The sequence below is a fragment of the Aspergillus welwitschiae genome (assembly GCF_003344945.1).
Source record: "Aspergillus welwitschiae strain CBS 139.54b unplaced genomic scaffold BDQ94scaffold_3, whole genome shotgun sequence".
Classification (NCBI taxonomy): Eukaryota; Fungi; Ascomycota; class Eurotiomycetes; order Eurotiales; family Aspergillaceae; genus Aspergillus; species Aspergillus welwitschiae.
In genome coordinates, this window is record NW_020798697.1 from 363212 (window position 1) to 390481 (window position 27270).

Sequence of the window (27270 nt, forward strand, 5' to 3'; positions counted from 1 at the left end):
GACAATTATATCAATGCATATGAATAAATATCAAATATTACCTAAAATCCCAAACCTTCGCCCAACGCATTGCCAATGCACTCCTCCACTCATATCCATACTAACAACAAACCACGCCATTAATCCCTTATCGATAAGCCCCAAGGCGGCCACCAAGGCGGTAAATTGCCACCGCGGGCAAAATAGACAAGACCAAACCGAATCAGGCAATTCCAGACAGGAACCGCCCCGCCTCGAGCCACAACCGACAATCACAATCGAAAGCAATCAACACGCGTGCTATCAAGCAATATCATACAAGGACGAGGAAGACTAAAGTCATCAGACGCTAAGACTTTTAGCAACACCTACCAATTGCCTCTCTCTCTTGTCACTGATTCCTTCCACCCAATCCAGAACCTAAACTACACGCCCACATACACCCATCGACAATGTCAACAACACCAATTCCTCAAAACAGATCCTCCAGCCCAACAGTCTTCGAGCAGCAGCGGGCAGAATTGGTTAGGGAGATCGCAGTGGTAAGTATTTCCCTCACCTCTCTATTATCTATACTATGCACTCCTTGCAAAATACTTCCCAATTCCCATCTAATCAATAATCAAACCTCCAGGGCATGGAACAAGTCCTTCAAAACATCAACCGGCTGAACCGGAACCTAGAGAGCATTATTTCCGTAAGTGCATGACCCAAACAGACGGGTAATCACTCGCCCATCCCCACTTATTCTTTCTCCGATCCATTCCGCGCATGCCGATCAGCTCAGATCAGATCCGATCAGGTCCCGCTTATTATGTACTAAGCTGATATTATATCTGCAGGTTGGGAATGAGTTTGGCTCTGTGGAAGCGCTCTGGTCCCAGTTCGAGAACTTTATGGGTCGGCCTGGGGAGGAGAATGAGGCTGGGGATGGTGGGAAGCAGAAGGCTGGTGCTAGTGGTAGTGGGGGTGGGCATCATCTGGATGAGGAGCAGAGTCAGCTCCAGGAGGAGGACCGGTGAACGGTGAAGACGGATAGACGGGTCTATGATTTAGTTTGAGGTTCGGGTTGTTTTTGTGGGTACGGATTCGATTGGTTGATTGGTGGCGTATGGTAGAGGAGTTGTTTTGTTTTTACTTCTGCTTTTACTGTTGTAGTAGCTATTTTTGTTACGTTTTTCCATTTCTGCTTTTCTCTGGTTGCTATCGGAAATATCGAAATACGGATACCATATGGGGGCAATAACAGAGTTTATGAGTTTGACAACAAAACAAGTTCAACAATTCAAGTACACGGGATTTTCGCTTGCGCCAGTAAACACCCATCCCATGCATGGCAAAAGAGCGGCCATCGGACCAAATTCGTGACAACATAAAGCATTCAGACACAGGGAGAGAAAAACAATCGCCAAGTCGAAGGGGTGGGGAAGGATATGATGATAAGTGTAATGGTAATTGAGGGAAACGGGAATCAGGGTCGAACAGGTATAGCAACATGGAGGGAGCAAAAATTCAAGAAGCCGCCGGCATGTATAGCAGGTGAAGAGGGTAGGTAGAGGGCATAGTAGGAGACACAGGTGCATCATGGCAGTGTCTTTCATCTTCATGGCCTCTTGGTCATGTCATGTCATGTCACATACAAAAAGCGTGGGAAACCGTCGAAGCAGCCAGGCTTCTCATTCGGTACAACAGGAAGGGCAGAAAAACAGACATCGCAAGAGGAAGAATAGGCGAAACCAAAAGGGGCAGATGATCATGACCAGACAAACATCAAAAAGAAGACCAAAGTCTACAGAATCTTGCAGGAACGCTTTTTGACCTTCTTTCCTCCGCCACCACCACCGACTTTGGGTTTGCTTCCGGGAGTAGTAGACGTCTGGCGGTCATTCCAGTCTTGTTCCTCGGCGGAGACAACGGTATCGACTGCCAGGGAGAAGACGCCATCGACGCCGCGCATTTCTTTGCTACTACACTCAATGTAAGAGGCATTCATCCTGCGCGCCACCGCCTCACCTTGTTCCGGCGTCACAGGCGTTAGACCCTGGGTCTTTAGAAGTTCAATACACGTTCTCTTCGAGCGCAAATCTGACTTCAGCCCAACCAGAATGAGCGGGGTAGTGGGACAAAAGTGCAAAACTTCGGGATACCACTGCGGCCGGTATTAGCTACTATAACTGGTCGCGGAACGGCTGGGAATTTGGGAATTACCTTGTCCATAACGTTTTCCAAAGATGCAGGGCAATCTATCGCAAAGCAAACAAACAACAGGTCCGTCTCCGGATATGAAAGTGGACGCAGCCGGTCATATTCTTCCTGTCCAGCAGTATCCCAGAGGGCTAGTTCAACCGTCTTGCCTGAGGCTCGGTGCGTGGTTTGTGTGATGTAGTTCTCGAACACAGTAGGAACGTATTTCTGAATACACAGTGCTTAGTTTGACAACGATACGGGAAGTTCTCAGACATGATTAGAGCCTACCTCTGGGAAATAACCTTGGGAATAACTGATCAAAAGGCACGTCTTTCCACATCCACCATCACCAACCACAACAAACTTCTTGGAATACGCAGGTGGATGTGTAATGTTTGTAGCTTCCGACATCCTCCCACTCGAAACGCTTGTATTTGTGCTCACGGTGCCGTTGCTAACTCTGACACTTTGACTGCGGGTCCGACTATGTCGTGGAGTCATGGATGGGGGAGGAGTAGCAACTGAATGGCGCCGTGAGGGTGCATAAACGTGCTCGTCGTACATTGTACCTGACATGATGGCGGAGTAGGAGAATTTCGAGGAATGTGAGTATACAGTGCCGTTCCGGAAGGGGTGGGAATTGTCGGTCAGGAAATGCGGCTCGGTAATAATTGCTGCTCAACGATCCACTGTCTTGTCAAAAGCACAGCGGAAAGTTTTCTGGGTCGGTGTGTGTTGAGCAATTCCCCTGCGTTGTTAGGAATGTCGAAGTAAAGTGGCTTTCTGTACAAAAGGTTAATGGAGGGGGGTGGTGGGTGGTTATTTGGGAGGTGAGGAGGGGGAGGAGGTTGGTGGATTTAGGAAAACAAGACGCGAAACCAGCACGAAGAGGTTCTGAAGGGAAGAAAGGGATGTCAGGCTCGAGATGCTCCTGCTAGTTTCTCCACGATGAGCCCAGCCAGCCAGCCAGCCAGCCAGCCTCCTCCCACGGCTGCTCCAACAACGAGGCCGTCGTGGCTGACATGAAACCGCGAAGACCGATGTTTACCGGCCGATGGGCTGCCATGGCAACGCCGCGGGACAAATGACGCACGAGCTCCGCTTGTCACTCCACGCAACTTCAGCTGGACGCATATCCATTAATTCCATTCGTCTTCTGCCTCGTCCGCTCTTGTTATTTTTAGCAGGTTCAGCCGATGTTCAGTCGGTTCCTTGGTTGTTTACCTGGAGTTGCTCACCAGGAATTCCTCGACGATGGCCGGGCCCCCGAGCCGGGCTACCACCACTCTATCGCCGTCCTCCTTGGAATCGTTCCCGATCCTCGAATCACATTCGGGGTTTAGTGGCAGGGTTGGGCCCGATTATCGATAACATTGATCAAGGTTTCCTTCTGGTGCGATCCCTTGCAGGCCCGTGCTACACTGTCTTCGTCTACGGTCCAGGTCCCTGAAACAGCTTTTGACCCAGCAATCCGGAGTAGAAACGACAGAAGACCCGGTTGACGTAATATCTTCCGATGTCACGTTCAGCCTTGAATTTGGCCCCAAGGAACTGATTAATTCTTGTTCCTGCCGAGGTTAATCACTACAGGCAATTGTTTTGGTGGTCAATTATTCCTACCCGTTTAGTATTTCCATTACTGCGTAGTTAGATACTCCTCTGTTTACTCAGACATGTTGGCTAGGCTGTTCCATGTCTCCGGCTCTATGGAGCGAATTCCTCTATCCGCTAGGAATTTCACTCCTTATGGTGCCAAAATTATAGCCATCATAGTATCTCCATTTCTGACGGCCTTCTAGCCTCCGCCACCGATGCCTGCAAATTCCTATCCCGGCTGAACTCATTCCACGCGTCGCTGTCATTGTCAGCTTTCCATTGGCACACAAGGAAACCAATACTGAGCCACATGGAAAGACTTTTAGACGTCCAAACGGTCTAGCTCTGGACCATGCCAAGCTGTGCTGAAGAGGAGAGTTGGGGGGAGGGGGCAACAATCTAGTGCAGTGCCCCTCAACACTATGGGTACGGGCTAGGCTACAACATAAGTCTAGATCAGAGTCGCAGATATCGTACACTACGGATGGGACGTGTCAGTCCGGGTAGTAGTAGTTACTAGGACACGACGTCAATTGTCAATGCTCTAGCATTTCCTAGCTATTAGTTAGTCTCTACTAGTTGTATCCTACAGACTTGAAAGAGTATATCATGAATAAAAGAAATCGTGTTTGGTCCGGAAGTTACCACAGCGCAGTTTAGTAGTAGTACTTAACTACTTACTACTATATATATATTGCTGCATTGATCTGCGGTCGAGTGACTGCATAAGCACCGACTAGAAACACCGTCCCGACAGGAACGCCTGGGATCCGTCGCATGCACGCAAACTCTGCATTACTATTTTCGGCCAAGGGAGTATTGTTTTTAATCGCAAAGCTGCTCCCTTACAAATAATTAGTATGCTTCGTAGTACTGATGACTCGACGCGGTTTCTGGTTGCAAATTTACTATATTCGAACCACTAGATACTTTTAACGGCTAGAAGACTGAGCCAAATCGTAAGCCACCATGAAAACTATACAGGATAGCATACCAAAACCAGATTTTCTCATGCTGTAACCAGACTATTCTAATTAACCTCGCAGCTCCAAAGGTGACAGCCCCGTGGTGGCTGTAAGTAGATCCAATTCTAGATAGATCACCTTATTTTTCGAGAGTGATCATGTTCGCTGCCGTGTTTGGGTGACTAACACCTTAGCTCAGCCGGGGGAAACGTAAGGACCGAGTGTTGAGTGGTTGAACAAATCACGGCCGCATCGACCGCCAAGAACACGACCTTTTCTGCGATAACGCCGGATGAGCATGACTTAGCCTACCGCGATCTGCTGCTCTCCTTTTCTCCCCCTGATAGCAAGTGGCCCCCCGAACAGCACGGGCTTCCTCTCCAACCACTCCAGTCCTCAATGATCTTATCAGCCCGTTGTGGGTGTTGAGACTGCTATCTGTCGGGAACCTTATGGGTGGTTGGTTGTCGCAAACATACCATCACGCTAAATTGCATCGGCTGCCTTGACCCGAACAACTACGACAGCATGGTCAATGGGAAGAATGGCCAGCCGGACGCTGGGCTGAGAAGCCTCGATCATTGTATGTGGTGCCGATTGTGGAATAGCAATTGTCTTCAGAGGACTAACCGCGACTGCTCGTCAATTGGTATCAGATCGAAACCAGCTTCCTTATTGGCGTTACTGGCCACGACAGAAGCTCCTCCCGCTGATTCGGTATGAGACACCGTATCTGGCTTGGGTCCAGGAGCGGGTTCGTACTCCGGCCCTGGACTCCTACTTTGCCTTCACGGCCAACCTGGGCACCCATACCTTTTTCATGGTTTTCCTGCCGATCTTGTTCTGGTGCGGGTATACGAGCTTGGGGCGCGGGTAGGTGCCCATGACGAGCCCTTAAACAGAGGGAAAACTATTATCTGGCCTGCAATCGAGCTGACCACTCTCATTTTCTCAGAATGGTGCATCTTTTGGCTTCCGGTGTGTTTTTCAGTGGTTTCATCAAGGACTTGCTATGCCTACCGCGACCTCTATCCCCTCCTCTCCAACGGATAACGATGTCCGGCTCTGCGGCGTTGGAATACGGATTTCCTTCGACTCATTCCACCAATGCGGTCTCGGTCGCGGCGTACGCTCTCGCACTATTGAACTCTTCCGAATCCACCCTGAGCCCCCAGGTAAACATCGCTCTCCAAGCCATAACATACCTCTACGTCTGTTCCATTGTTCTGGGTCGTCTGTACTGTGGTATGCATGGCTTCTTCGATGTTGTCATTGGATGTTTGCTCGGGTTCCTCCTCGCCTTCCTACAGTATACGCTTGGACCGACCATTGATGAGTATGTCCTTTCTGCTACCGGAAGGGGGGTTACACTAGTGATTCTCTTGATTTTGGGGTTGGTTCGTATACACCCAGAGCCTGCCGATGACTGCCCGTGCTTCGACGATAGTGTGGCCTTTGCAGGAGTCATGCTTGGAGCACAAGTGGCCTATTGGCATATAGCCAGGTTAAGCCTAGTGTGGGATGAACCTGTGCCGGCCACTGTTCCGTTTGAATTTCGGCAAGTAGGACTGGTCAAGACGTCTCTCCGCCTCGTCATTGGTGTTCTTATGCTCTTCACGTGGCGAGCCGTCACCAAACCTCTTTTGCTCCGGGCTTTGCCTCCCGTCTTCCGGGGCCTGGAAAAGCTGGGCCTCATACTTCCCCGGAGATTCTTCAGGAATGCCTCGTAAGTCTACTTGCGCGCCCTTGGACAGAAAAAAAAAGACGAAGAGTGTCTGCCAAAATAGAAGCACAGCTAACGTAACGAGCAAAACAGGCAATACACGAAAGTCCCATCCCAGCTCCGGGACCACGAAGTGCTGCCGGGCTTTTCGGAGATACCTTCAATTATAACCACGATACGGCATCCCCGACGACGCGCTATTTCGATCGGTCCGCAGTCAGAAGCTGATGCGTATGAGACACTGGCCTATCGCGAGAAACGGAGACGGGAAAGTCTTTCAACAGCCAACCAAGCATCTCCAGTGCCGGAAGAAGGTGGTCCGGTTTCGGAGTCCGAGCCCCGGAAACTGTCGCGAAAGCCGTCTAAGTTGCACGAGTATGAGAATATGATGGGCACAGGTGCCCCTGCTGTGGCGAGTTCTGTCGATGTTAGCTCACAAGAAGCTTCTTCGACCGTGCCCTTTCCTCCGTTTGAGTCGGAAATTGAAGCCGACGAGAAGGAAGTGTTTTCGCAGATCAAACAGCCCCGGGTGCGCTATGATGTAGAGGTTGTAACGAAACTTGTTGTATATTCCGGTAGGTCAACCCCTGTGCGTCGAGTTATAAAGTTGCGGATGCTGACTGTGTTTGACTAGGCATTGCCTGGATTGTGATGGAGGGAGCGCCTTGGTTCTTCGATCGGATAGGGCTGGCGCCATAGTAGCTTAGTAGTCGCTGGGTGGGTCCGACGGCCATCACCCATTTCCAAATTTGTAAACCTTTTGCTATATTCTCTACGGTTCAGCGGGCTGGACTAACCAAAGTCCTTGGTGTATAACATAGCTGCCGTTCTTGTACATAGACCGTTGATGATCTCTTTTCTATTTGTTCTTAAAAGGTGGGATATTTAGCCATTAGTGGAGGCGAATGAGAGTTGATACTAGTAGTAGTATTTCTAGTAGGGAGTCTAAAATTTTAAGGTGGTGGTTTATTCTAGTTGGCTATTATTGATCCTTGATAAGGAACGAGAACGGACTAGTAGCGATCTACTGGTAGCTAATTGTGGAAGTTGAGCCAAGTTGCCGATGTATGTGGATGTGGATGTGGATGAATAGTGTGATATATGTGTATAGGCAGAACAGGAAGAGTAGTCAACAGCCTAAGCACTGTACTGATATCCTATACCGAGTCCTAGAGAATGAAGATATGACGAGTTGAGGAGGAACCATGGGTCGCATGTTCACTGTTTGGTGGGAATACCCGCAGAAAGTGAACAGCAAATGCATAGTCCATCCGCCAGCCGGCACACACCACGTGACATGCTGGATGAGGAAAAGTGGCCGCCAAGCTCCCTCGGAAGTTGAACTGATCTGCTGCTGCTCCATTACTTGCTTCGTCTCTTCCTCAACTTCTCGCGGCTTCATCGCCTCCCCTCCGTCTTTGCGCCTTCCTCGCCCCTCGCCCACCCCGCGCTCCCCCCGCGCGTTCCTATGGAGCTCCAATTCACTGCGGCGACGCGCGCGACTTCCACCATCACTATGGCAGTCGCCCATGGCTGCCCTCTGTGAATACATTTGTTTTGATTCTTCCTTCCCTTTCCTTCACCCCGGCGCCGCTCTTGTTTTCTTCTTCACCCTGCTCTTCCTTCTCTTCTTCTTCTTCTTCTTCTTCTTTCCCTTCTCTCCTATCACCCATCTTCCCATTACCTTCAGACGCGTTTACGAGCTTAGCGAATACAGCAACTTTCTATTCCTCGCGATCGAACTCGTACCGCTTCTTTCACCACTTCTTTCACCCAAAGAACTTGTTTCTAGATTACTTCTCACCATGTCTGGGGTTTTCTCGACTATGAGACCCAGCGTGGAGGACCACCCAATGCCTGACGTATGCTATATGCCCTCAGATTCGGCGCCCCACGAGGAGGCCGTCGATAATACCGCCCATGACCCCATGGATTGTGCTCCCGATTCCCCCGCATCTAACATCCCTCAGGAAACTGCCAAAGCCCCCTCCGCAGAGAGTCCAAAGTATCAGCTCCGATCCGTGCATGTTCCCGGCAATCCAAAGGCTGTGAGACTCAATGGAAAACATGAAGTCAAGCCCTCCTTCCCCCTCCGCACCCCGCTCATCAGACCCGATCATCGTTTCTCCCCGAATAGTCGCGCGGCCTCATTCCTTGGCGTTGATGCCCTCCAGAAGAGCGGTCGTAATGCGCATTCATCTCATCTTTTAAGCCATCTTGGTACCAGCAAATATCTATCTGCCGGCCTGAATCACGTCTCCTGGTCGAATAACAAACCTCTCAGCCTCCCTTTTGGTCCAGACAGGTCAAATGAAACCGGTTACCTTCTTGGAGGCAAGTCTATTGGTATAGACAAGAAAGCTTTTCATATGAATGTCAATAAACATTCTGGCTTTACTACGCCTTCTCGCAAGAGATCAATGGAAGGTGATGGCTATGAGCAAGCTCAACCCATCACTTCACCTTCTGCTAAATTCCGTCGTGTGAGGGCTGGTAGCTTTGCACGCAGTGCTGCTGCTGAACTTGAGGCCACTACCAACGAAGATGATTGGTACCCTGGCTCCCCCATGGACATCGACACTCCTGAACACAATAACGAACCAAACATGGTTACAGCCCTTGCGGCAGTTGAATCTCATCTCGCTCTTCCTGAAACATCTCCTAAGTCGCGTCGACTGGACGCTTCCGAAGTCAAGCCTGTCACCGCTCTTGCGGTCTCGACCACCCCTAGCACTCCAGAGAACCATATGATGCCTGGAGCGTGGCCCGAATCAGTGCCGTCTCACTGGTCCACCGATGCCGCCACCGATATCGAAGATAGCCCTATGACTTCCGATGAAGAGATCCTATCCAACAATACGGACATGGCCGACGCTGGAGAGCCGACTATTCCTGTGAATTCGGACGCCGAACCACAGCCTTCCTCACCTTGGTATGCTTACTGGGGGACGTGGCATAGCTACTTGCAGACAGTTGTCTCCATTCCCACTGGAATTACTCAGAACTTTTCCTATGCGGCAAGGTCCGCTGCGAATGCGGTTGGTGCTGCTAGGCGACGCGTGTGCGCACTTTGGAATCGCCGCGGTGGACGTCGTCTTCCTTCGCCTCCTGGATCACCCACGCGCCTCAACCTTCGCAACCTTTCTCCGGAACAGCAGGAGCGTGTGGATCGTGATAGGAGAATCCGAAGCGGACAATCCAGCCCCCGTACCGACAAATCTTACCCCGACTTCTCCAACGTTCCTAATTTCTCCCATAACAAGAACACGGCTCCTACAGTCGAGTCTTCTCAGATTTTGCAGGACCTTGTGTCTCAGGAGCAGATGCCCCAGGCACTCAGAGACTCTGTATCTGTTCAGCGACGTGCTCGTGAGTCAAAGAACGTGGGAACTCGCAAACACCCTGGGATGCCGCCAGTTAAACAGCCAGCTCGGAGATCCCCTCCACGCTTGGCTCAGCGTTCAGCTCAACGTTCAACTCAAGACACAGCCCAAAAGCCTCTCCGTCGGCAAGGAAGCCCGGGTATTCGCAAGCAAAAGCACATTACGCGTGCTGAGCGCGCCGAGAACCGTGAGCGATCTGCTGCGTTCAGAGCCCTCTTCGTTGGGGACATCGCCGGCATGAAGAAAGCTATGGAGGCTCAGGCCGCGCGTGACCGTCAAGCCTCCGCCGCAGGTCGCCGTCCGGTTGAACTAAACTTGATGAGAAGCAGCTATGAACTAGACAGAGCTCAAGACTTGAACATGTTGGCGAATGTTCAGTCTCGCTCGTTTACTGCAGTTGATCAACTGGGTGCAACTGAAAAGGTTCTCTCATCATCAATCACTGTTGCACCCAAGACAATTCTCAAGATAAGAGGAAGGCCCAGCATTTCTGGGAATAGAACTAGATCTCGCCGCGCGACTCCGCGCAGGGTTCGCTTCCGCGAGCCTGTGGTAGCCGAGTTCATTGACGACACGCGAGATTGGGGTGAGGTGGAGGACAACCTGGCACCCCATCTCGGAGATACGCTTGATGTCAATGAGAGAACTACCGAAACCAGTGTTGGCACGAAAGCTGAATACACAGAAAAGGAAAACGTGCCCCCAGCCCCGGAGAACGAGGAAGAGAATGAGCCCATCGTTGACCCCTGGTCCCAACCAACCTTTGAGTTCCCGCTGGGTCGAGCAGTATCAGCTGTCAGTCTATTTTATCCCGAGCCAAAACCCATTCCAGAGGGCCGAACCGAGTCTGTGTACGCCGACCGTTGGAGACAGATCCAAGAAGAAGAGAGGCAGAAGGAGCTCCCATCACGTATCAAACCGGATGGTCCAGCTGTACGGCCCCTGTCTCCCGAATGGGAAGCTCGAATCAAAGAACTTCAAGATGGGCGCGTATCCGGAGGAAAAACCGTCGCGACCACCCTCTCCGGTGACCCTCTAACGAAGAGGAGCCTCGCCACCTGTTACACGCGCGGCGAGTGGCTTAACGACGAGGTGATCAACGGATACCTTGCCCTCATCGTTGATTACCTCCGTCGCAAGAACCACAACGCCGGCCGCAACGACAAGCCCCGATTCCATGCCTTCAATTCGTTTTTCTTTTCGAATCTCAGAGACAAAGGCTACGAGTCCGTGGCCCGGTGGGCCAAACGGGCCAAGATCGGCGGCTCACTCCTCCTCGACGTAGACACCGTCTACATCCCGGTCCACAACAGCCAGCACTGGACGCTGGTTGTTGTGCGACCGGGGGAACGCTCAATCGAGCATTTCGATTCTCTTGGGGCCCGGTCTCGCCGCCACATCGCGGTAGTCCAAACTTGGCTCCGCGGCGAGCTGGGCCCCAAGTACGTCGAGGAGGAGTGGCGCGTGTTGCCGTCCCTGTCCCCCCAGCAAGACAATGGTTCAGATTGCGGGGTCTTCCTCCTCACCACGGCCAAGGCTGTGGCCATCGGCCTCGAGCCACTATCTTACGGCGCGCAAGACACTCCGCTCTTGCGCCGTAAGATAGTGGCCGAGCTGATGGCCGGCGGCCTGGAGGGGGAATTTGACCCCGCCCAGCAAGACCATGTCTTGCTATGATCGGGGACGGGGACGGCGGCCCTCCCCCCAAGAGGGGGGGAGGGTCAAAACAAAAAAGAAAAAGAAAAGAAAAAGCGAAAAGAGGAGGGCATTTCATGGCAAAGGTACGAAGCGTCAGTTTCTTTGTTTCCTCTTTCCTTGATCTTGTATCTACATGTTTCGGTGCTTGCTCTGCAGGTACTCACTTTGCGCTTGTTTTGTTTCCTGGACGTTGGTGTTTGGTCTCTGCTTGTTGGCTTGGGCGTTCTAACCACAAACAGGTTCAGGTTTCTAGGCAAGGAGGAAGAGGAAGAGGAGGAAGAGGAGGAAGAGGAGGAAAGGACATCGTTTGCAATTTTTTTGGGTTTGCTTATAAGCGTTTCGCATTGTCTTGTATGGATACCCCGTCAGTCGAGCCACAGCTCCTGGCATGCATGTTTTCGGCTTTGTTTTGGTGCGTGTTTTGGAATTTGTCTTGGGATTGGACGTTTGGCATAGGCATTGGGCATCAAGCACGGCGCATGAGATTTGAAGACTTTGAGGAACAGCGGATGGTTATGTATTCAGTCATGCCTCCAATATACTGTACAGCCCCTTCGGTTCGACCATTTGTACTTACGAAGGCACATACTCAAGAAACACTTTAGCTACATACGCAGCTACGATCGATCTGTGAATGACGCACGATTCCAGGTGTAGAATTAGGATAGGAATCTATGACACTGAATCAAAGAATAGAAACACAACGCAACACAACACGACACAACAACCCCTACACAGGATGCCACGGATCAATCCAGCACGGTCTCTGACACCCATCGCTCCTCTCCTTAGCCTTCCCCATCTGCGGCTCGACATCTTCCACATCCACCAAATCCCCACCCGCAGAAGAAGCAGAAGCCGAAGAAGAAAAAGAAGCAGAAGCAGAACCAAGCCCTCCAACCCGATGATACCGATCCCTATGCCCCGGATGATCTTTAATAGGAAGATCCTGATCAGCCTTAGTAACATTATACACCAACTCAATCCACTCAATCCCCATATACACACTCTCTCCGACCTTCATATCCCCCGACCAGTTGCCCCCATTACTCCACAGATTCATCGCCACGATACTCGGCCGATCCGGCACCGAATAGTTACTCTTACTCTGTAACTGCCCATCCGCATACCAGGCCGACATATCAGCCACCCAGTCCAGTCGATGCGTCGTCCACGACGTCCACGGCTTGCTCAGATTCACGATCGAACTTGCCCCTGGGATCAAGGTATCCGAGATAGGATCGTAGTCTGGTTGATTGGCGTAGTGGATTGTGTGGCTGTCTTCGGTGGTCAGGATCTCGATGTCCGATTCGCAGATCGACGACCGGTAGGTGAAGATGCCGGCGCAGCTCCCTTGGGGGATTTTGGATTGTGATCCGGGTTGTGAACCTGGTTGGTTATTAGGGTGTGTGGATGCTGCAGTCGTTACGATATCGTCTCGAGACATCAGTCTCATTCGTAGTCGTAACGAACAGTGGTATATGTACCCGAATAGACCTTCCATTTCGGCTGTTGATGCGTGGTCCTGGAATCGAGTGGTGCGGAGCACTAGGGACGATGAGCGAGGGTCCCTGGGTGTGCTGGATGGGTGCTTGAGCAGGAAGACATTCCCGTCGGTGTTTTTCATCGGCACCGGGCTGATGTCTGTTGCTTCGCGGTCCCAGGTTTGGGCGCGCCAGTCGTGCGAGAAGAGGGTTTTGGTTAGGGGGTAGATTTCCAACGTGGAGGTGTCGTGCGGGTTGGACGGGTTGGTTTGGGTTGTTTCGGGGCCGCTTTGGGGAAGGGGGGCGTTGCGGAAGTCCCAGAATTTGTAGTGCGTGAAGTAGGTTGGGGCTGTGAGGTTGGAGTTGGAGGTGAAGCTGGAAGTGATGTAGCAGTCGCAGTTGGCGTGGGGGTGGGTTTCTTGGGGTGATGGTATGGATATTGCGGTTGCGAAGAGGAAGTGGGTGGAGAGGAGGTATGGGAGGATGAGAGTGGTGAGAAGGAGTTTCATTTTGAGAAGTGGTGGTATGAATAGTAGGAATAGGTGTGAGGATAGATGTAGGAGGGGGTTGTTAAGGATAGTGGTAGTAGTTGTATGATGAGGATGGTTGAGAGAATGATGATGTTGGTGATTTGATGATAGGATATGTTGACATGGAAGGTGCGTCATGGCGGTCACTTCCATCAGATTGAGAGTTGTTGGGGTCTGGATAATGAAATAAATGTAGTCTGGTATTTTACCACACCGTTGGGAGTGAGTTGATCCTTGATGGGTTCATTTGTGGAGGGAACTATGCTGCTGGGTACGAGAAGTATACAAAGTGGCCCACTTTGTATGGAGATGCGTGCCCCCGGCAATCACTTTCTGCCACACCACCGTTTGCTCGCACAACCCTCATCCTGGAGAGGCCGGTGGGAACATGGGGATCATAAACCGCAAGGTCGACCGGAAATCTTGCTTGAGGATTCTTCTTGTTGGTCAATGTGGGTTTATTATCTGGGGTAGAGGATGTTTGTGGCATGGGTAGCCATATAACCAGGCGATCAGCAGATTTCCATTCCTTGCTCATTAATTGGAACTCTGCTAAACACACACTGCCTGCAGTTATCGCGAACCATCCACAATTGCCGCCCCCTAACAACCAACCAATGCCCACAAGGTCCAAGCTTCATAAAGCCTCTCAATATGCTCGAATGGTCTAAATCATAATGGTCCGATCTCATTGACTTCGTAACGGGAAACCTATTGTTCGTGTCAATGAGCAGAATTGTCAACATCGCGTCGCGAGACGCGCGTTGAAATAATTCGGACTATATTCACAATCTCTTACCTGGTATAGGCGACAGTATCTTCAGCAAACCAGTCCCTAAGTCCCTAATCCAAGTGTTATTCATTTGAAGTGATCAAGGACAATCCAGTAATCGCGTCGCAGCCTTCATGGCCTTGATCATCATCTCGTCGCTTGCATCGGTCAGAGCGATTGTTTCATCTTCGTCTGCATCTGAATCGTCCGCCTCCTCACTTATTTCGTCTAATTTTCCGGCAAAGTGAACCCACAGGAGCGTCAGAAAGGCAATCTTTAGAGCTCTCTTCTTTTTGTCAGACGCTGGCATTGTGACTCCGTGATTAAGGATGCACAGACGTATTGAATAGTAGGCGATGCGGTATATTATTGTTTAATTGAGGGTCCAGTCTTGACTCGATAGATGGTCATTGTGGAAGAGGGAAACGGAATGAATTCTCATTGCAACCTCCTTAAGTGCGACCGCTAACGATCTCGTGTATAATTATATTATAATTATACAATCTCAGAAGATCCTACTATAATTATAATATAATTATCTTAAACGAAACGGGTTTAGCGCTGCCGCTTAGAACTCCGCAAGAACTCCAATGTATACTACTGGAGTTTGTATCCACTATAGCCCACTGAGATGGAGAGAATGGACCTGTTTGCCAATGACTTCGGCTTACAAAGGTACCATTATTCTCTGTCCAAGTTAGCTTATCTCGCCTATTCTCGGGCCCTCGCTCTAGAAGTCATGTCTTTGCGAGCTGTTTGCATGTCACTCTATGGCGTTGTCATGTGGCCCACTGGCGGCGACTCGTGGCATTGGCTTTCGGCCCTTATTCCGTCGTCGACCGCGGCTACTTGGTCTTGAATCGGTGGACCATGCGAGAAGATTAGTGTGAAGGAGTATGGATGCGCGCGGATAGTATAAGCTCAAGAAGCACTGGGGCTTGCTCCCCGGTTAGTTGGTTGGATGTGATGAGGGAGGAGAAACTACAGACGTTCTTTGGTTAGCGACGTGCACACTTCCTTCTTGCGACGAAGCAAATCCAGACATCCATCAGTATAGACTCCCTCATTAGCACTTATGAGGACAATGGCGCTGATTAGTATCTCTCTTTATCCGCCTGAGACGCTTTATCTGGGCAAGATGCCTCATTCCTAATGGCATTTTCCCCGGAGGAGCATCGGCTGAGCTCGATATATCTGAGATTGCTGCTCGGATGATCTGTATTACTGCCGAATCTCAAGTCAGCGATGCATTTAATCTATGGTAAGCGAGCCCCGCCCGTCTGGCTGAAGGAATGAGGCCTTCGGAGCAACCGTTTTCATCGCGTATACAATATGACCAATACGGTCATTGATACGAAGCTGACGACCATGACGCTGAAACCCTGTCCGTAGTTATTTATCTTGTCCAATCAACGGGTGATGCAACTCTCCAATTCGGGTGGCGAGATGAGTAGAAACAATGGTGATTGGTTAATTTGGGTCAGCTGAATGCAGTGTGTCTGCCAAGCCGCCGATATGTTGTGATCAGTATTGTCATGGAGTGTACCATGTATTGTCATGACTGGCTCGCGATAACATCCTCTGCGATTAACCATACTATAAGGGAGATACAACGGAATAGAAAAGTATGCCATAACTATACCTGCTTAGATTGAGAGATACAATAATAGAAACGCTGCTACGATGGCGATTCCCTATGTATGCAAGTGTAGATGTTAATGGTCAGGCGCTGGGATGAATTCGGTTGGGTGAAGCGGGTGCCACGAAGGAAGGCAGCCAGCGAGGGGCGGGATCTGCCTGGATCCCCTTCTCTCTCGTCGGTCGCTCGTCTCTTTTCCCTCTTGCAACGCCCCAGCCATCGCTTTTCAACCGCCAACAACCGTCATCGAACTCCACCACAACCATCTCGCTGTCATCTCAAAACTCAGGCAAAATGTTGCTGATACCCGCCTAAAGCGTTCTATGCGTGCTTTTGTATATCAACCCACGCAGTTATACCATTTCTTCGTCTCCCCCTTTCGCCCATCATGACCACAACACTCGAACGCAGCCTCTCTCGCACGTCGAGCATGTCCATCCCTGTCTCAAGCCCCCGATTATCTCTCATCCACGAAAACACACCTCCAGCCCTAGCAGATCCGTCCCTATCACACATCCATGACCGCCTGACTTTTCTGGACTCCCGCCTACTCGAGCTACGCTCCAGCGTTCTGACCAAAGATGGCTACGTTGACCGACGAAACCGCGAAGACGAACACATTCGCCGTGAATTCGAAGCACACCGGTCAATTTCCAGCCGAATCGATCTCAATGTCGTTGCGTTGAAGACAGACGTCGACCAGTTGAAGTCAGGGATATCCCAACTCAAGTCCAGTATCGGCCAAAGCGGCAATGAGACCGTCTTCCTTCGCAGTGATGTCGACCGCTTGTCGAAGAACGTGGAACAGATCCAGTCAGATGTTGAGCACCTGCAGACTGACGTATGCGGATGCCGCGTGGAGATCAGCAAACTACATGCGACCATCAGCCAACTTCGAACTGATCTGATTACTCTGCAACATGAGACATCGCGGCATTTGACTTCTGTGTTCAATCGATTCTCTCTCATCGAAGCTCGGATGAAGCATTCTGAACGAGTCCGTTTCAACTCGTTGGCCCACACGACACACGCCCCGATCACGCCTGTTCCTGTAGTCGAGGAAGACGGGTCCTTGCAATGGCCCGAATACTTCCCTCGCACTGTTTGGAGGTTCTGGTGTTTGAAGAAGCGAAGCAGGAGTAAGTGCAGAAAGCATGTGCCTCACAACAACAAGCATCTAACATCAATCAGTCAATCGATTGGCGCAACTGGCCGAGTTCTATCAGCTCGGAGGATACGAGTATTGGGGCCGCATGCATCAAGAGCAGACGCTCTTTGCCAGTGATAGCGATTCCAGTGATTCCAGTGATTATCCGTCCAACCTAAGTCGCGCAGAAGCCGTACGCCTGTACCCCGAGGCCGCACACCAGGCGCTGGCCGCGACCTTGGGGTTGGTATATTATAAGATTCGAAACGAAGTGGGCGAAGGCCCGAATGCTTCTATTACTCGCCCACCTAAACGCCAGCAGGAAGAGGCTATTTCGGCTACTTCGAGCAAGGAGAAGCCGGTCAAAATGGCACGCCGGCCAACCGTGTCACCTACGACTTTGAAAAGGCTCATCACTGGACCCTCTGTGGAGTCTAAGTCTTTGACCTCTGAAGAGTCTGATAAGCTTGGCTGGAATGCCTACTCTGATGTGTCAGACGACACAATGAGCAAGCTTCGTGGGATCGTATCGGACGAAGTTGGCACATTGCTTCGAGCCTTGGAGAAAGGCCGAATCCGACTTCGATCCAACAGATCGGAGCGGACAAATTTGTCGCCCACTGAGTCTAGAGCCGCCGAGTCGAAAGCTGGCTCTCGCAACAGCAAGGCTGCACCTGAGGATGAACCAACTCTGCCGAATACGATTCCTACTGAAGTATTATCTATTTCCTCTGATCATGCCGAGAAAATCGGAGATCACGAGCTTCCAGACACCGCGTCTGATGCTTCGAGTCCGCTGACTTGAGCCCCATGGGATACACACTGCAGTTGTGATATCTCTCAATACGTCGATACGTCAGTCACGTCGTCTAAACCGCCTTGCCGCTGCATAGCAGACGCTCGGGTATTCTTGGAACGCCGTTCCGCGCTAGGCTTATGTCGCGCCATCGATTGATCGAGGCTGCGGAGCCTGCTGGAACTTCCGATGAAATACCTGAAAGGCAGAGACGACAGTTGCTCGCCAAAGGTGAGCGTTTGACATATATCGACAATCTGTCATATCCTGGCTATCTAAAGCCGTCACGGACGTTGATACCCGACAAAGCATAAATGGCGTCCTAAGTTTGATTTTGGTTCATGTGATACCCCATGTTTGGATATTGGATTTAGCGTACATACTTGGGATTTTGAGTGCACAATTAACCAGTGATTATTGACCAAGCATAGCTCGATCCGGGACGAACGGGTCGGGACTTCGAGTAACTACGTATGCGCATCGAGTTCGCTGACTTCGCCGCTTCAGACTGCCTTGAAGTGCATCAGCCGATCATAGATGATTTCTTCCTAGTACAGATGCCAAAGTAAAGCACGGTTCCACCCGGCTCTCCAGTTGTCGCTATGATATGAACAAGTATTAGGTACAAGTGAATGATCCCCTCCTCCTTCTCTGTCATGATGCTCCAGCCAAGTCTAGATGGCCCTACGCTGCTGCCGAAGGCTCGAACAGATCCTTCTGGAGGACTTCCAGAACCTTGGACTCGTCGACGCCTCGGAGGTCAATGGCTCCCGGAGGCAATTGAGCGTCGTCTGCATCCCCCGTATCCTCGCTGCTCTCCTCCGGCGACTGATGCGTGCGGAGGTACTCTTCCTCTAGGATGTACTTGGCATCTTCCTGGGCTCGTATAGTATCAGGTGAGTCCGGCAGTACGTAGATAGTAGGGAACTCCAAGACTATGTGACCACGTAGAGCAGCAGCAAGTGAGATCTTTGGGGGCAGGGGGGCCAGAACCGGCTGTTTCGTGGCTGTCCGCGGACGATGAAGGTAGAAGTAGAGGTCACGGTGGGGGGTAAGTGGCAGCGAGTCTGATTTAGAAGCTTCCGGTTGAGCAGTTGGTGCGTCTGTCGGCTGTGTAGGTTCCGTAGTCGAGGCTGGGTCGAGGGCTGTAGTCGAGGGAGCATCCTGTGGTTGTTGCTCCTCCGTCTTCAACTCGGACGTCTCTTCCGGCTTCTCATCCCCAGTCTGTTTCTGATCCTGCTCATCACTCCCCTCCTCCTTGGGAACAGGAACCACGCGGTCATAAGAGTCCGCAACAGGAGCCGTCTCCGAACAATTCCTCATCCTCTTCTCCCCATCACTCAGAATCCACTCGACCGTCCAGACCAAACACTGATTCCTACATACCACCCAGTTAGCGTTCATCCCAATCCCACCAAACAATCACCCCAAATCAAGCAAAGAAATAGAGATACACATACCTTCCCAACCACCGACTCCCATTCCCCTTATTCCTACTCATCCCCTTCGGCGCCCTAACAACCCTAACCCCTCTCTCCTCCGCGCGTCTCAGGAACTCCATCTCAGCCCTCGTCCCACCACCAGCACCGCCATCTCCCCTCTTCCTCTTCCCCCCAGCACCAGCACCAGCACCACCCTTCTTCCCCATAGCGACACCCCTATCCGTATCCTCACTATCCAACCCCACCGCCTCCAAATCCCTTACCTCCGAAGCAACATCAATCCCTCTATTCTCGGCATCCCGTCCCGCCCGCTCAATCGAGCGCTCAATCCCCGTAATGAAGTTAAAGTCCCGGTCAAAGGCGGATTCCGTTGCTAGTTCAGATCGTCGTAGGTAGGCAGCTGGGTCGCGGACCCCGGAGCATTGGGACCAGAGTTTGTGGCGCCGCGTGCATGGGAGGGAGCATGTGCGGGTCGAGCAGCGCGGACAGCGGTATTTGGGGGGTTGGAGGTGGCTGTTATTTTTTGACAACAAGAGGTTTGTGGTTAGTTGGTGTGGATTGGGAGAATGGTTTGGGATGGGATGGGAGGATGTTGGACGGACCAGATTGAGCAGAGGTCGGAGAGGGGGGAGTCGGGGGTTGAGGTGGACATTGCTTTTCTTTCTTCTGTGGTATGAGAGACCAAAGTATTAGGTTGAGGTGTGGTGGAGGGTTTGAGGGTTATTTATTGAGGAGGAAGAGGTGGATGTTGTCTGTCGCATGCGGAGAAAAAATGATAGCATGGATGGGTTTTCGTATCGGAGATTGGCTTATCGATAAGGGAGGGAGCTTTGAGGTGTTGGTGCCTGGGGCAGAAAAAGATGATTCCGTTTTAGGTGTCGAGGTCATAAGTGAGTGACATGAAGATGGTGGGTTGAGCCTTAGTAATATAATTTAGTTATCTATGTCTAGTCTTCACAGTAATTCAACTACCTCCACAGGCTCATCCTGAACTATAGTATCAATCATACTTTCGATGACCCCTTAAATAGTTTTCATGTGGCTAGGCATCCAACCAAGCCTTGATTCTTCCCAAAGAGATAGGAACAAGTCTTATTTCAAAGGCGATGTTTGGGATACTACTCATGAAACCCTACTGAGGGAATAACGTGTTCTCAGTGCGAGTACTACCAAATACATTGTGAGCGTCACATATCCGAAGAGGGCCACCTGGGCTTTTGATCACACTCGTTGTTCGGGTTCCCTCGTAGTGGATCTCCTGGATGCACGGGCTGGTTCCAAATGGAAGTTCCTAGTGTATCTTCTTATCTGCTGCCTGCTGCTCCAATACGGGTGCCATATATCCCTTATATTATTGCCCGCTGGATTGGATGAATACTGTCGAAACGGGATAACCAAGTACACGGACGGGTTGCCTGTAGATAAAGAGATGTTATGATGAAGGTGTTTCCTACTGAACAAAAAGAGTGAAGCAAAGGAGGAAAGTTCCTACTACCCATCTTACTGGTCGGAGCATGGGATGTGCCACCCCAGCGCTAACAAGTACTTAGTATTGCAAGGATATAGAGACGGTCTTTGCTCTTTGAACACGGTATGCACATTTTCTAGGATTTCAGGGTCAGCCAACGAGAAAATGTAAGACACTTTGGGTGCTACTGGTTCTAGAGGAGCGAGGGAAAATGTGGGATGTAAGGCTGATTGACCAAGTTAGTACTAGCATATTCCTGCACTGACTGTTGTACCACTTTTGAAACCTAGAGCGAGTACTTTGGCCATCTAGAGAGTCATCTCCAGCAGGAACAATTTCTATTCATCCATCAACATGCCGCTACCAGAGGGTCTCAAGCAATTGACTGGGAAAAGCCATTTGCATTGCACTGAGATGGAACACAATACCCTGTTACTCAATTTGCTGATTCGACCGAGTGAAACCTGCACCACGTCCTGTATCCTCCACTAGTTGTTCATATAGACTCTCCATTTCAGCATGCATCAGCGTATTCGCGCCCTTGGATTGCTGACTTTTCTCAAAGTCAATCAAGCGAACTGCATCACCTCGAACGATAAAGTTGTATCGGTTGACATCGCCATGAAGGATACCGATATCGTGCAGGCGTTTGAGCACGGATTGACATAGCGGAAGATCTTTAATGCCCGCTTCCCGCCCTTTGAGCCTTTCAAGTATGAAGCCAATCACACGCCCGTGCTCATGGACATGGCCAAGAAAGCGTGGAGCAAGACCGGTGCCCTGTAGCTGTTTGTATATGGAAGTCTCTTGCGATAAACGAGGTATTTCCCACTCAAACCGGGCAACTTTGGCAATTACTGTAGTGTCCTCGTTTAGAGGAGGAGAGCTTATTGGCTCACTACCGCAGTAAGTTGCTTCGAATGTAGTAGCTGTAAGCTGCCTTGTCCTTCTAAGCTTGAGACAGTCAACCTGCGAAGGATGCCAGACATCCGCTATGCCAACAAGATCTCGTTTTTGTAGTTCTACCACGAGTTCACCGCTGGAATTATCTCGGCTGAGATGCGCAGAATTCCAGGTGCAGTCTTTCGGAAGGTCAGGCAATGAACTGAGAGGCATGGAAAGGGTTGCGCGGTCGAATGTACCGGGACGAATTGTCAAGTATCTGACCCGGTTTTGTAATAATATTCGGTAGTCGCTGTCATCCATACTGGAGACATCCATTGAGAGTATCATGGGGCAGGGATGGGTTGGGCTCATTGAGTTAGTGCGGTAGAGGCTTTGTAGGAGATAGTGGTGGGGTGATTCCAGAAAGTCAGTTGTCTTCATGGAAAGAGGTAATCTTCAAGAGAAACTATCTCTAATGGGAAGACTTGATTAGCATCTCGAGTATGGACTAAGCACTGGGACAATACTTTGCAAGTGAGAGAAGCGGGGGTTGGGACTCTCCCATTGGAAAGGTGCGCTATGATCATCTGCATATGTGCCTATCATCAATGTCTGGTCGGGCATCATATTGAAGGAGAACTATTTCAATTGCATTACGATCCTGGATTCCATTACTTCCCTGAATATTGCCTCATAAATACTCAAAACCCCACATCATCCAACAGCCAATCCCCTGTACATGCTATTCAATGATAGAAGACATTTTTCATCTCCCTCTTCCTAGCGCAGCCTCCATTCTTAACAAACGCCGGGATATCAGGCTCGAGGGTGCCCCCCTCGCTTAATTCCCATAGCTTGCGAGCCTCTGGACAAGTTTTAAAATGCTCCATGAATTGATCATGCGAATAAATTTTATCTCGGTCATCCCAGACATCATATTCGGCCCCTGACGATTGCAAGGCCTTCTCCAGAGAAATCTGGCAGCCACTGCAGGAGACACCCTTCTCGATGACATCGTTCTTATTGTCGAGATAAGGTAGGGCCGTACTGACCATGTAACGCTGTAGCTCTGTGTCCCTAGAGTACTTCTTCGGGAAAGTTGGAACCCGGTCAGACGAGAAGAGCGAGATGGCTGATTGTTCCAGTACAAGTTCGAATCGTCTGGTTCGCTTTGATTCATCCAACGAGTATATTCCAGGCAGCGTCTTTATCATAGGGATCCGACTGGAGAGAGGAGGAGCTGAACGCCGGTTCAGGTATGGTCTGACTTGAGAAGCAGGCAGAACGGGAGGAAGTTCGTCGTCCTCAATGCAGAAGAAACAACATCTCATAAACGATGGAAGGAAGATAAAGCCGCCAAAGTCATTGCAGATCGCACAGTTCTTTGTGCAGAGGACGTCATATAAGTCTGATAATGTGTACCAAGATGCCATGCCTGTTCTTAAAATAACGAACAGAGCCCCGATGGCATGTTTGACAACCGCTTTGTAGTATCCACTGGCGCTAGCGATTTGTCGAGCACGACAGTTGACTCGGTGGAAGCGAAACAAGGATTGAATATCAAGCATGAGACATATCTCGTGAATGAATTCTAGTGGGAAGATATCCAGGACACCAAGTCTTGAATTCAGGTCGATGATAAGGGTTTTCGGGGTCAGCAAGTCACGTATGAGGTGGTGAGGTCTAGGGAATGTTCTGACGACTGCTAGGTCGTAGTCGAGTCGATGATATGAGGCGACGCGGATGACGTCCTTGACAGCTGGATCTTCGTTTTCCTCGTGAAGAAGCGTTGTTGTTGCTGCTGCTTTGTCGGTATCCATATTGAACGCTTCGCAGTATAAAGACTGTCGATGCTGCACGATCCGGGACAGTCAATGTCACATAGGCTCAACCACTGACATGGCGGGATAGGTTGGGATAATTTCTGACTCTATTATCCACTGGCTTGCAATGAGACACATTATGAGAGTGTGTAAATTTCTCAAACAAAAAGAACTTGTTGTATACATCGCAGTCACTCTATATACATGCACGTGACGTTCCCCATCGACAAACTGGGGTTAGCGTTGCTTTCCCATTCACGCTGATAAGCTATGTGTACCTGGTCTAGTAAAGATGTAATACAAAAGGAAGCATGGATGGTGATGATATACATCATATATTGAGAGTGGTAAACGGCTTGCCATGACTGTTTGAGGGGGAAAGGATAGCAATCTGTAGACAGAGCTATCCGAACAGTAGCGACCAATTTGGGTATAGTTGCCCCATGTGCTACTTGTACCTGTCAGACTTTAACCATATGCCACATAGTTACAATAGCTCCTAATACCCCATAAGGCAATCGACTTCACTCTTCTTTTCTCTTACAAGCTATATACTTCCTAATTCTAAAGTCTAGACTTCAAATCCAACCACGGCTACACCCCCATCCCTTGATTACTGATCGCATCGCGGATTTCTAATCTCGGCATGACAAGAACCCCGACTGGAATGACGCCATGAAAACCTCCTCATTTACTATATAGTCCCATTTCAACCCCTCATTTTCCATAAACATCCCAAAATTTGTTCTTCTCTTGCTTCAAAGCAAACTCTCCAATAACCAAAATGGCCTCCAAACCCTTCGCTATCATCGCCGGCGTCGGCCCAGGCACTGTACGTACATCTTCCCCCCCTTCCCACCACCAACTCCCATACTATATCAACATTATCCATCCCTTGAAACATACCCCCAAACAAAAAACTAATAATTGAAAAGGGCGCCTCCATCGCCCGCCGCTTCGCCAAATCCTACCCCATCGTAGTCCTAGCCCGCAACCCAGCAAACTACCAGCCCGTCGTGGACGAGATCAACTCCTCCGGCGGTCAAGCCACCGGCATCAGCACCGATCTATCCGACTCGACTGGTGTCCGCTCCGCCTTTGAGCAGATCAAATCGCAGTTCCAGGGTTCATCACTAGCCGCCGCAGTGTTCAACTCGGGCGGTGGATTCGTGAGGAAGCCGTTTCTTGAGTTAACGGAGACGGAGTTTAGTTCCGGGTTTGAGGGGCAGGGGTATGATGCTACCTTCATTCCCCTCTCTAATATTTAAACTGGGTATGGTATGCTAATGTGGTGATATAGGAAAGGAGCATTCAACTTCGCCCAGAATGTCCTCCCACTCTTTCCGGCTGAGTCGCAAGGAGGTTTGAAATACCCACCTACTCTCATTTTCACCGGCGCTACAGCCAGCGTGAAGGGCTCGGCGCAATTCGCTTCCTTCGCCGCGGGCAAGTTCGCGCTTAGGGCGTTGGCGCAGTCGCTGGCGAGAGAATTCGGACCTAAGGGCATTCATGTCTCCCATGTTATTATTGATGGGGTTATTGATATCCCGAGGACGAAGGGGTGGGTGTTCGAGAAGGAGGATGCCAAGTTGGATCCTGAGGCTGTAAGTTATTTCGTTTTCCTTTCGCTGTTTGGTTGCTTGTTTTGGGGGTGAGATGCTGATGTGCATAGATTGCCGATTCGTATTGGCATTTACATACACAGCCCAGGACGACGTTTGGATTTGAGTTGGATTTGAGGCCGTATGTTGAGAGGTGGTGATTGAGAAGATTGGAAAATAGGGAGAGTAGTATCATTGGGAGTAGTATTCCAAGTTAAATTGTTCAAGGACAGGAAATTGTACAGGGTACTACGTAGTATCTAAATGGACTACAATATCGGTTTTACAGTCCCAAAGAAAAAATTAACTTCCACAAATGTCCTGGCTGCTACCAATATAAATAAAGCTGTTAACTGAATCTGGTAGAATTATTTTAGACGAGTCTAACTTGAAGCGACGCCTACTGTAGATAGTCCATCAGACCCAAGCAACAAGTCCCGCACAACCCACTATGCAGCTGACTAACCAGCACAGCACAACCACTCCGCATCATCAATTCCATCATCATCCAAGCTCCCCCCATCCATCACCACCACCACAACACCAACCAAAACACCACACCACAGGAGCCCACCCTCCACAATGTCATTCACCTCCGACCCCCCATCAACAGGGGATACCTCCCCGGTCCTGAAAGACCCGAACGACCCATTCTCCCGCTTCTACCCGCTAAAGGTCAAACCGGAGCTCTTCAAACGCCCGGACCCGATAACGATGTACCTGGGCTTCGGCGGCCAAAGCGTCTGGAACGCAGTAGCAACCATGAACGTGATCCGGACACTCGACCAACACCAACGCATCGCAAACCGTCCCTTGACACAAGCCGAAGCGGACGCCACAATCGAGCACTCCACGGCGCGGCTCTACCACAGCCGAATCGGCCAGCCGGTTGGTGTGCTCGCCGGCGCGATCGTGACCTACAAGGCGGCGCAGAACACGGAGGCGTGGAAGAAAAATTTCTCGTCGGAAGCGGGCCTGCGGCGGGTCGATTTGCTGCTTGAGGGGATTCAGAAGTGGGCGAGGGCGAATCCCGATACGTGGAGGAAAGAAGCTATTCGGGCAGGGTTGAAGACGGCGCTTTTTGCATTTGTGGGGCTGATGCTGGGAGATGGCATTGCGGGCGCAAATGATATTAATCATATGATGAGTGATTCGAGGTTGAAGGGGCTTTGGGCCGAGGCGAGGAAGAGGAGGGATGAATTGAGAGGTCATGTTACGACGGGGAAGATGCCGCCGCCGGTGCCGACGACACCGGCGCCGAGGCCGACGGGGCAGGAGGTGCCCAAGAGTGAGGAGCAGAATCTGCCGCAGCAGCTGGGGGATGGGTATGGGATGCAGTCGGGGTCGGATGAGGAGGCGGCGAGGTTCGGGTCGAGTACGACGTCGTGGGGAAGTGAGACGAAGAAAGTAGCTACGCCGGCAGATGAGGCACCGAGTCCGTCGAAGGATGGGAATGGTGACTTCTGGGATGATGCTAGTCCTGTGGCTGCCGAGTACCGGGGCAAGGACCAGTCGATGTCTGGTGAAAGTGCCTGGGAGCGCATCCGGAGGCAAAATAATGTCTCGGCTCAGCGGGAGACCCGGAGTACGGTGTCTAGGCCTGCGTCGAGTTCGACTGCCTCTGCTCCGGCTCCGGCCTACGACAAACCGAGTGAGCGTGAGCTGGCGCAGGCGGAGTTTGACAGAATGTTGGAGGCGGAGCGGAAGATGTCGACGGACAGTCTGAACACTCCACAGCAGAACCGTTCTGGGTGGTGGGCGAAATGGGACTGATTGTTTGTATAGCGGCCTGTATTCATAGCGCTGACTTTTATTGTCCACGGCATGGACCGGTAAACTACAATGACGACTTTCCCCTCTGACAGTTGATTCCTTGCTTTTGACCTATACTTGTCCGGTCCCAGCCGGATAGAGCTGCATGTCTCCTACAAGTAATGCTTTCGTAAGGCCTAATGCTCCCGTGTAGTTAACCGATTCAGTTTGGAATAGCTTGATTAATCACTAAATGCCTACATATTGTGGCAACACTTAGGTAAATAGGTGAAGGAGCGACTTTTCTCGTGCCCCCGAGGGCCACTTTTAGAGACGAGGAAGGGTAAGAATAGAAAAGAAAGCCCATTATAGTGCATCTTCTGGTAGCTGAGTAAGTTCT

The 27270-nt window shown here is 50.7% G+C and overlaps 11 protein-coding genes across 11 annotated transcripts; 6 read left to right on the forward strand and 5 right to left on the reverse strand.

Annotated features, from left to right (window-relative positions):
• Positions 1–205: 205 nt before the first annotated feature.
• BDQ94DRAFT_135282 (DASH complex subunit DAD1) lies at positions 206–1281 on the forward strand. The gene is made up of 3 exons (XM_026764632.1): positions 206–521; positions 614–676; positions 822–1281. The coding sequence occupies exons 1-3, from the start codon at positions 432–434 to the stop codon at positions 999–1001; spliced, it is 333 nt and encodes a 110-aa protein (XP_026630929.1). The 5' UTR covers positions 206–431; the 3' UTR covers positions 1002–1281.
• On the reverse strand, positions 1282–3119 carry BDQ94DRAFT_135283 (Rho4-like protein). The gene is made up of 3 exons (XM_026764633.1): positions 2455–3119; positions 2188–2391; positions 1282–2128 (listed from the first exon to the last, which is right to left on the reverse strand). Exons 1-3 carry the CDS (start codon positions 2740–2742, stop codon positions 1769–1771), a joined length of 852 nt encoding a protein of 283 aa, XP_026630930.1. The 5' UTR covers positions 2743–3119; the 3' UTR covers positions 1282–1768.
• A 1904-nt stretch (positions 3120–5023) lies between these two features.
• On the forward strand, positions 5024–7430 carry BDQ94DRAFT_135285 (PAP2 domain protein). Its single transcript, XM_026764634.1, has 5 exons — positions 5024–5310; positions 5384–5600; positions 5683–6453; positions 6544–7025; positions 7085–7430. The coding sequence occupies exons 1-5, from the start codon at positions 5256–5258 to the stop codon at positions 7147–7149; spliced, it is 1590 nt and encodes a 529-aa protein (XP_026630931.1). The 5' UTR covers positions 5024–5255; the 3' UTR covers positions 7150–7430.
• A 534-nt stretch (positions 7431–7964) lies between these two features.
• BDQ94DRAFT_181348 (SUMO protease ULP1) lies at positions 7965–12043 on the forward strand. Its single transcript, XM_026773868.1, has 2 exons — positions 7965–8312; positions 8421–12043. The coding sequence occupies exons 1-2, from the start codon at positions 7980–7982 to the stop codon at positions 11508–11510; spliced, it is 3423 nt and encodes a 1140-aa protein (XP_026630932.1). The 5' UTR covers positions 7965–7979; the 3' UTR covers positions 11511–12043.
• Positions 12044–12210: 167 nt separating this feature from the next.
• BDQ94DRAFT_135289 (glycoside hydrolase family 16 protein) lies at positions 12211–13057 on the reverse strand. Its single transcript, XM_026764635.1, has one exon. The coding sequence runs from the start codon at positions 13033–13035 to the stop codon at positions 12262–12264; it is 774 nt and encodes a 257-aa protein (XP_026630933.1). The 5' UTR covers positions 13036–13057; the 3' UTR covers positions 12211–12261.
• Positions 13058–16000: 2943 nt separating this feature from the next.
• On the forward strand, positions 16001–17908 carry BDQ94DRAFT_156721 (uncharacterized protein; the record flags this gene model as incomplete). Its single annotated transcript, XM_026768654.1, has 3 exons — positions 16001–16031; positions 16310–17095; positions 17148–17908. The coding sequence occupies 3 exons, from the start codon at positions 16001–16003 to the stop codon at positions 17906–17908; spliced, it is 1578 nt and encodes a 525-aa protein (XP_026630934.1).
• Positions 17909–18327: 419 nt separating this feature from the next.
• Positions 18328–20224, reverse strand: BDQ94DRAFT_135294 (zinc finger HIT domain-containing protein). The gene is made up of 3 exons (XM_026764636.1): positions 19944–20224; positions 19360–19854; positions 18328–19277 (listed from the first exon to the last, which is right to left on the reverse strand). The coding sequence occupies exons 1-3, from the start codon at positions 19991–19993 to the stop codon at positions 18584–18586; spliced, it is 1239 nt and encodes a 412-aa protein (XP_026630935.1). The 5' UTR covers positions 19994–20224; the 3' UTR covers positions 18328–18583.
• Positions 20225–21241: 1017 nt separating this feature from the next.
• BDQ94DRAFT_156722 (uncharacterized protein) lies at positions 21242–22066 on the reverse strand (the record flags this gene model as incomplete). Its single annotated transcript, XM_026768655.1, has 1 exon — positions 21242–22066. One exon carries the CDS (start codon positions 22064–22066, stop codon positions 21242–21244), a length of 825 nt encoding a protein of 274 aa, XP_026630936.1.
• Positions 22067–22440: 374 nt separating this feature from the next.
• On the reverse strand, positions 22441–23514 carry BDQ94DRAFT_156727 (uncharacterized protein; the record flags this gene model as incomplete). The annotated part of the gene is made up of 1 exon (XM_026768656.1): positions 22441–23514. The coding sequence occupies one exon, from the start codon at positions 23512–23514 to the stop codon at positions 22441–22443; it is 1074 nt and encodes a 357-aa protein (XP_026630937.1).
• A 366-nt stretch (positions 23515–23880) lies between these two features.
• On the forward strand, positions 23881–25474 carry BDQ94DRAFT_135297 (oxidoreductase, short chain dehydrogenase/reductase family). The gene is made up of 4 exons (XM_026764637.1): positions 23881–24349; positions 24453–24748; positions 24818–25121; positions 25190–25474. Exons 1-4 carry the CDS (start codon positions 24302–24304, stop codon positions 25277–25279), a joined length of 738 nt encoding a protein of 245 aa, XP_026630938.1. The 5' UTR covers positions 23881–24301; the 3' UTR covers positions 25280–25474.
• A 130-nt stretch (positions 25475–25604) lies between these two features.
• On the forward strand, positions 25605–27068 carry BDQ94DRAFT_135299 (putative endo-1,3(4)-beta-glucanase). The gene has a single exon (XM_026764638.1). It carries the CDS (start codon positions 25701–25703, stop codon positions 26889–26891), a length of 1191 nt encoding a protein of 396 aa, XP_026630939.1. The 5' UTR covers positions 25605–25700; the 3' UTR covers positions 26892–27068.
• Positions 27069–27270: the final 202 nt, after the last annotated feature.

Excerpts from the sequence above, each read along its gene's own strand:
- BDQ94DRAFT_135297 (XM_026764637.1), top strand. The coding sequence starts at position 24,302 with ATGGCCTCCAAACCCTTCGCTATCATCGCCGGCGTCGGCCCAGGCACT. Across the intron at positions 24,350-24,452 it reads CCGGCGTCGGCCCAGGCACT|GGCGCCTCCATCGCCCGCCG; the intron begins GTACGTACATCT and ends ATAATTGAAAAG. Across the intron at positions 24,749-24,817 it reads TCCGGGTTTGAGGGGCAGGG|GAAAGGAGCATTCAACTTCG; the intron begins GTATGATGCTAC and ends GTGGTGATATAG.
- BDQ94DRAFT_135285 (XM_026764634.1), top strand. The coding sequence starts at position 5,256 with ATGGTCAATGGGAAGAATGGCCAGCCGGACGCTGGGCTGAGAAGCCTC. Across the intron at positions 5,601-5,682 it reads TATACGAGCTTGGGGCGCGG|AATGGTGCATCTTTTGGCTT; the intron begins GTAGGTGCCCAT and ends TCATTTTCTCAG. Across the intron at positions 7,026-7,084 it reads GAAACTTGTTGTATATTCCG|GCATTGCCTGGATTGTGATG; the intron begins GTAGGTCAACCC and ends GTGTTTGACTAG.
- BDQ94DRAFT_135282 (XM_026764632.1), top strand. The coding sequence starts at position 432 with ATGTCAACAACACCAATTCCTCAAAACAGATCCTCCAGCCCAACAGTC. Across the intron at positions 522-613 it reads TGGTTAGGGAGATCGCAGTG|GGCATGGAACAAGTCCTTCA; the intron begins GTAAGTATTTCC and ends TCAAACCTCCAG. Across the intron at positions 677-821 it reads ACCTAGAGAGCATTATTTCC|GTTGGGAATGAGTTTGGCTC; the intron begins GTAAGTGCATGA and ends TTATATCTGCAG.
- BDQ94DRAFT_135294 (XM_026764636.1), bottom strand. The coding sequence starts at position 19,993 with ATGTCCACCTCAACCCCCGACTCCCCCCTCTCCGACCTCTGCTCAATC. Across the intron at positions 19,855-19,943 it reads TCCGACCTCTGCTCAATCTG|CCACCTCCAACCCCCCAAAT; the intron begins GTCCGTCCAACA and ends AAAAAATAACAG. Across the intron at positions 19,278-19,359 it reads GGGAGTCGGTGGTTGGGAAG|GAATCAGTGTTTGGTCTGGA; the intron begins GTATGTGTATCT and ends GGTGGTATGTAG.
- BDQ94DRAFT_181348 (XM_026773868.1), top strand. The coding sequence starts at position 7,980 with ATGGCTGCCCTCTGTGAATACATTTGTTTTGATTCTTCCTTCCCTTTC. Across the intron at positions 8,313-8,420 it reads AGGACCACCCAATGCCTGAC|GAAACTGCCAAAGCCCCCTC; the intron begins GTATGCTATATG and ends AACATCCCTCAG.
- BDQ94DRAFT_135283 (XM_026764633.1), bottom strand. The coding sequence starts at position 2,742 with ATGTCAGGTACAATGTACGACGAGCACGTTTATGCACCCTCACGGCGC. Across the intron at positions 2,392-2,454 it reads CCCAAGGTTATTTCCCAGAG|AAATACGTTCCTACTGTGTT; the intron begins GTAGGCTCTAAT and ends CTGTGTATTCAG. Across the intron at positions 2,129-2,187 it reads TGGAAAACGTTATGGACAAG|TGGTATCCCGAAGTTTTGCA; the intron begins GTAATTCCCAAA and ends TACCGGCCGCAG.
- BDQ94DRAFT_135289 (XM_026764635.1), bottom strand. The coding sequence starts at position 13,035 with ATGGAAGGTCTATTCGGGTACATATACCACTGTTCGTTACGACTACGA.
- BDQ94DRAFT_135299 (XM_026764638.1), top strand. The coding sequence starts at position 25,701 with ATGTCATTCACCTCCGACCCCCCATCAACAGGGGATACCTCCCCGGTC.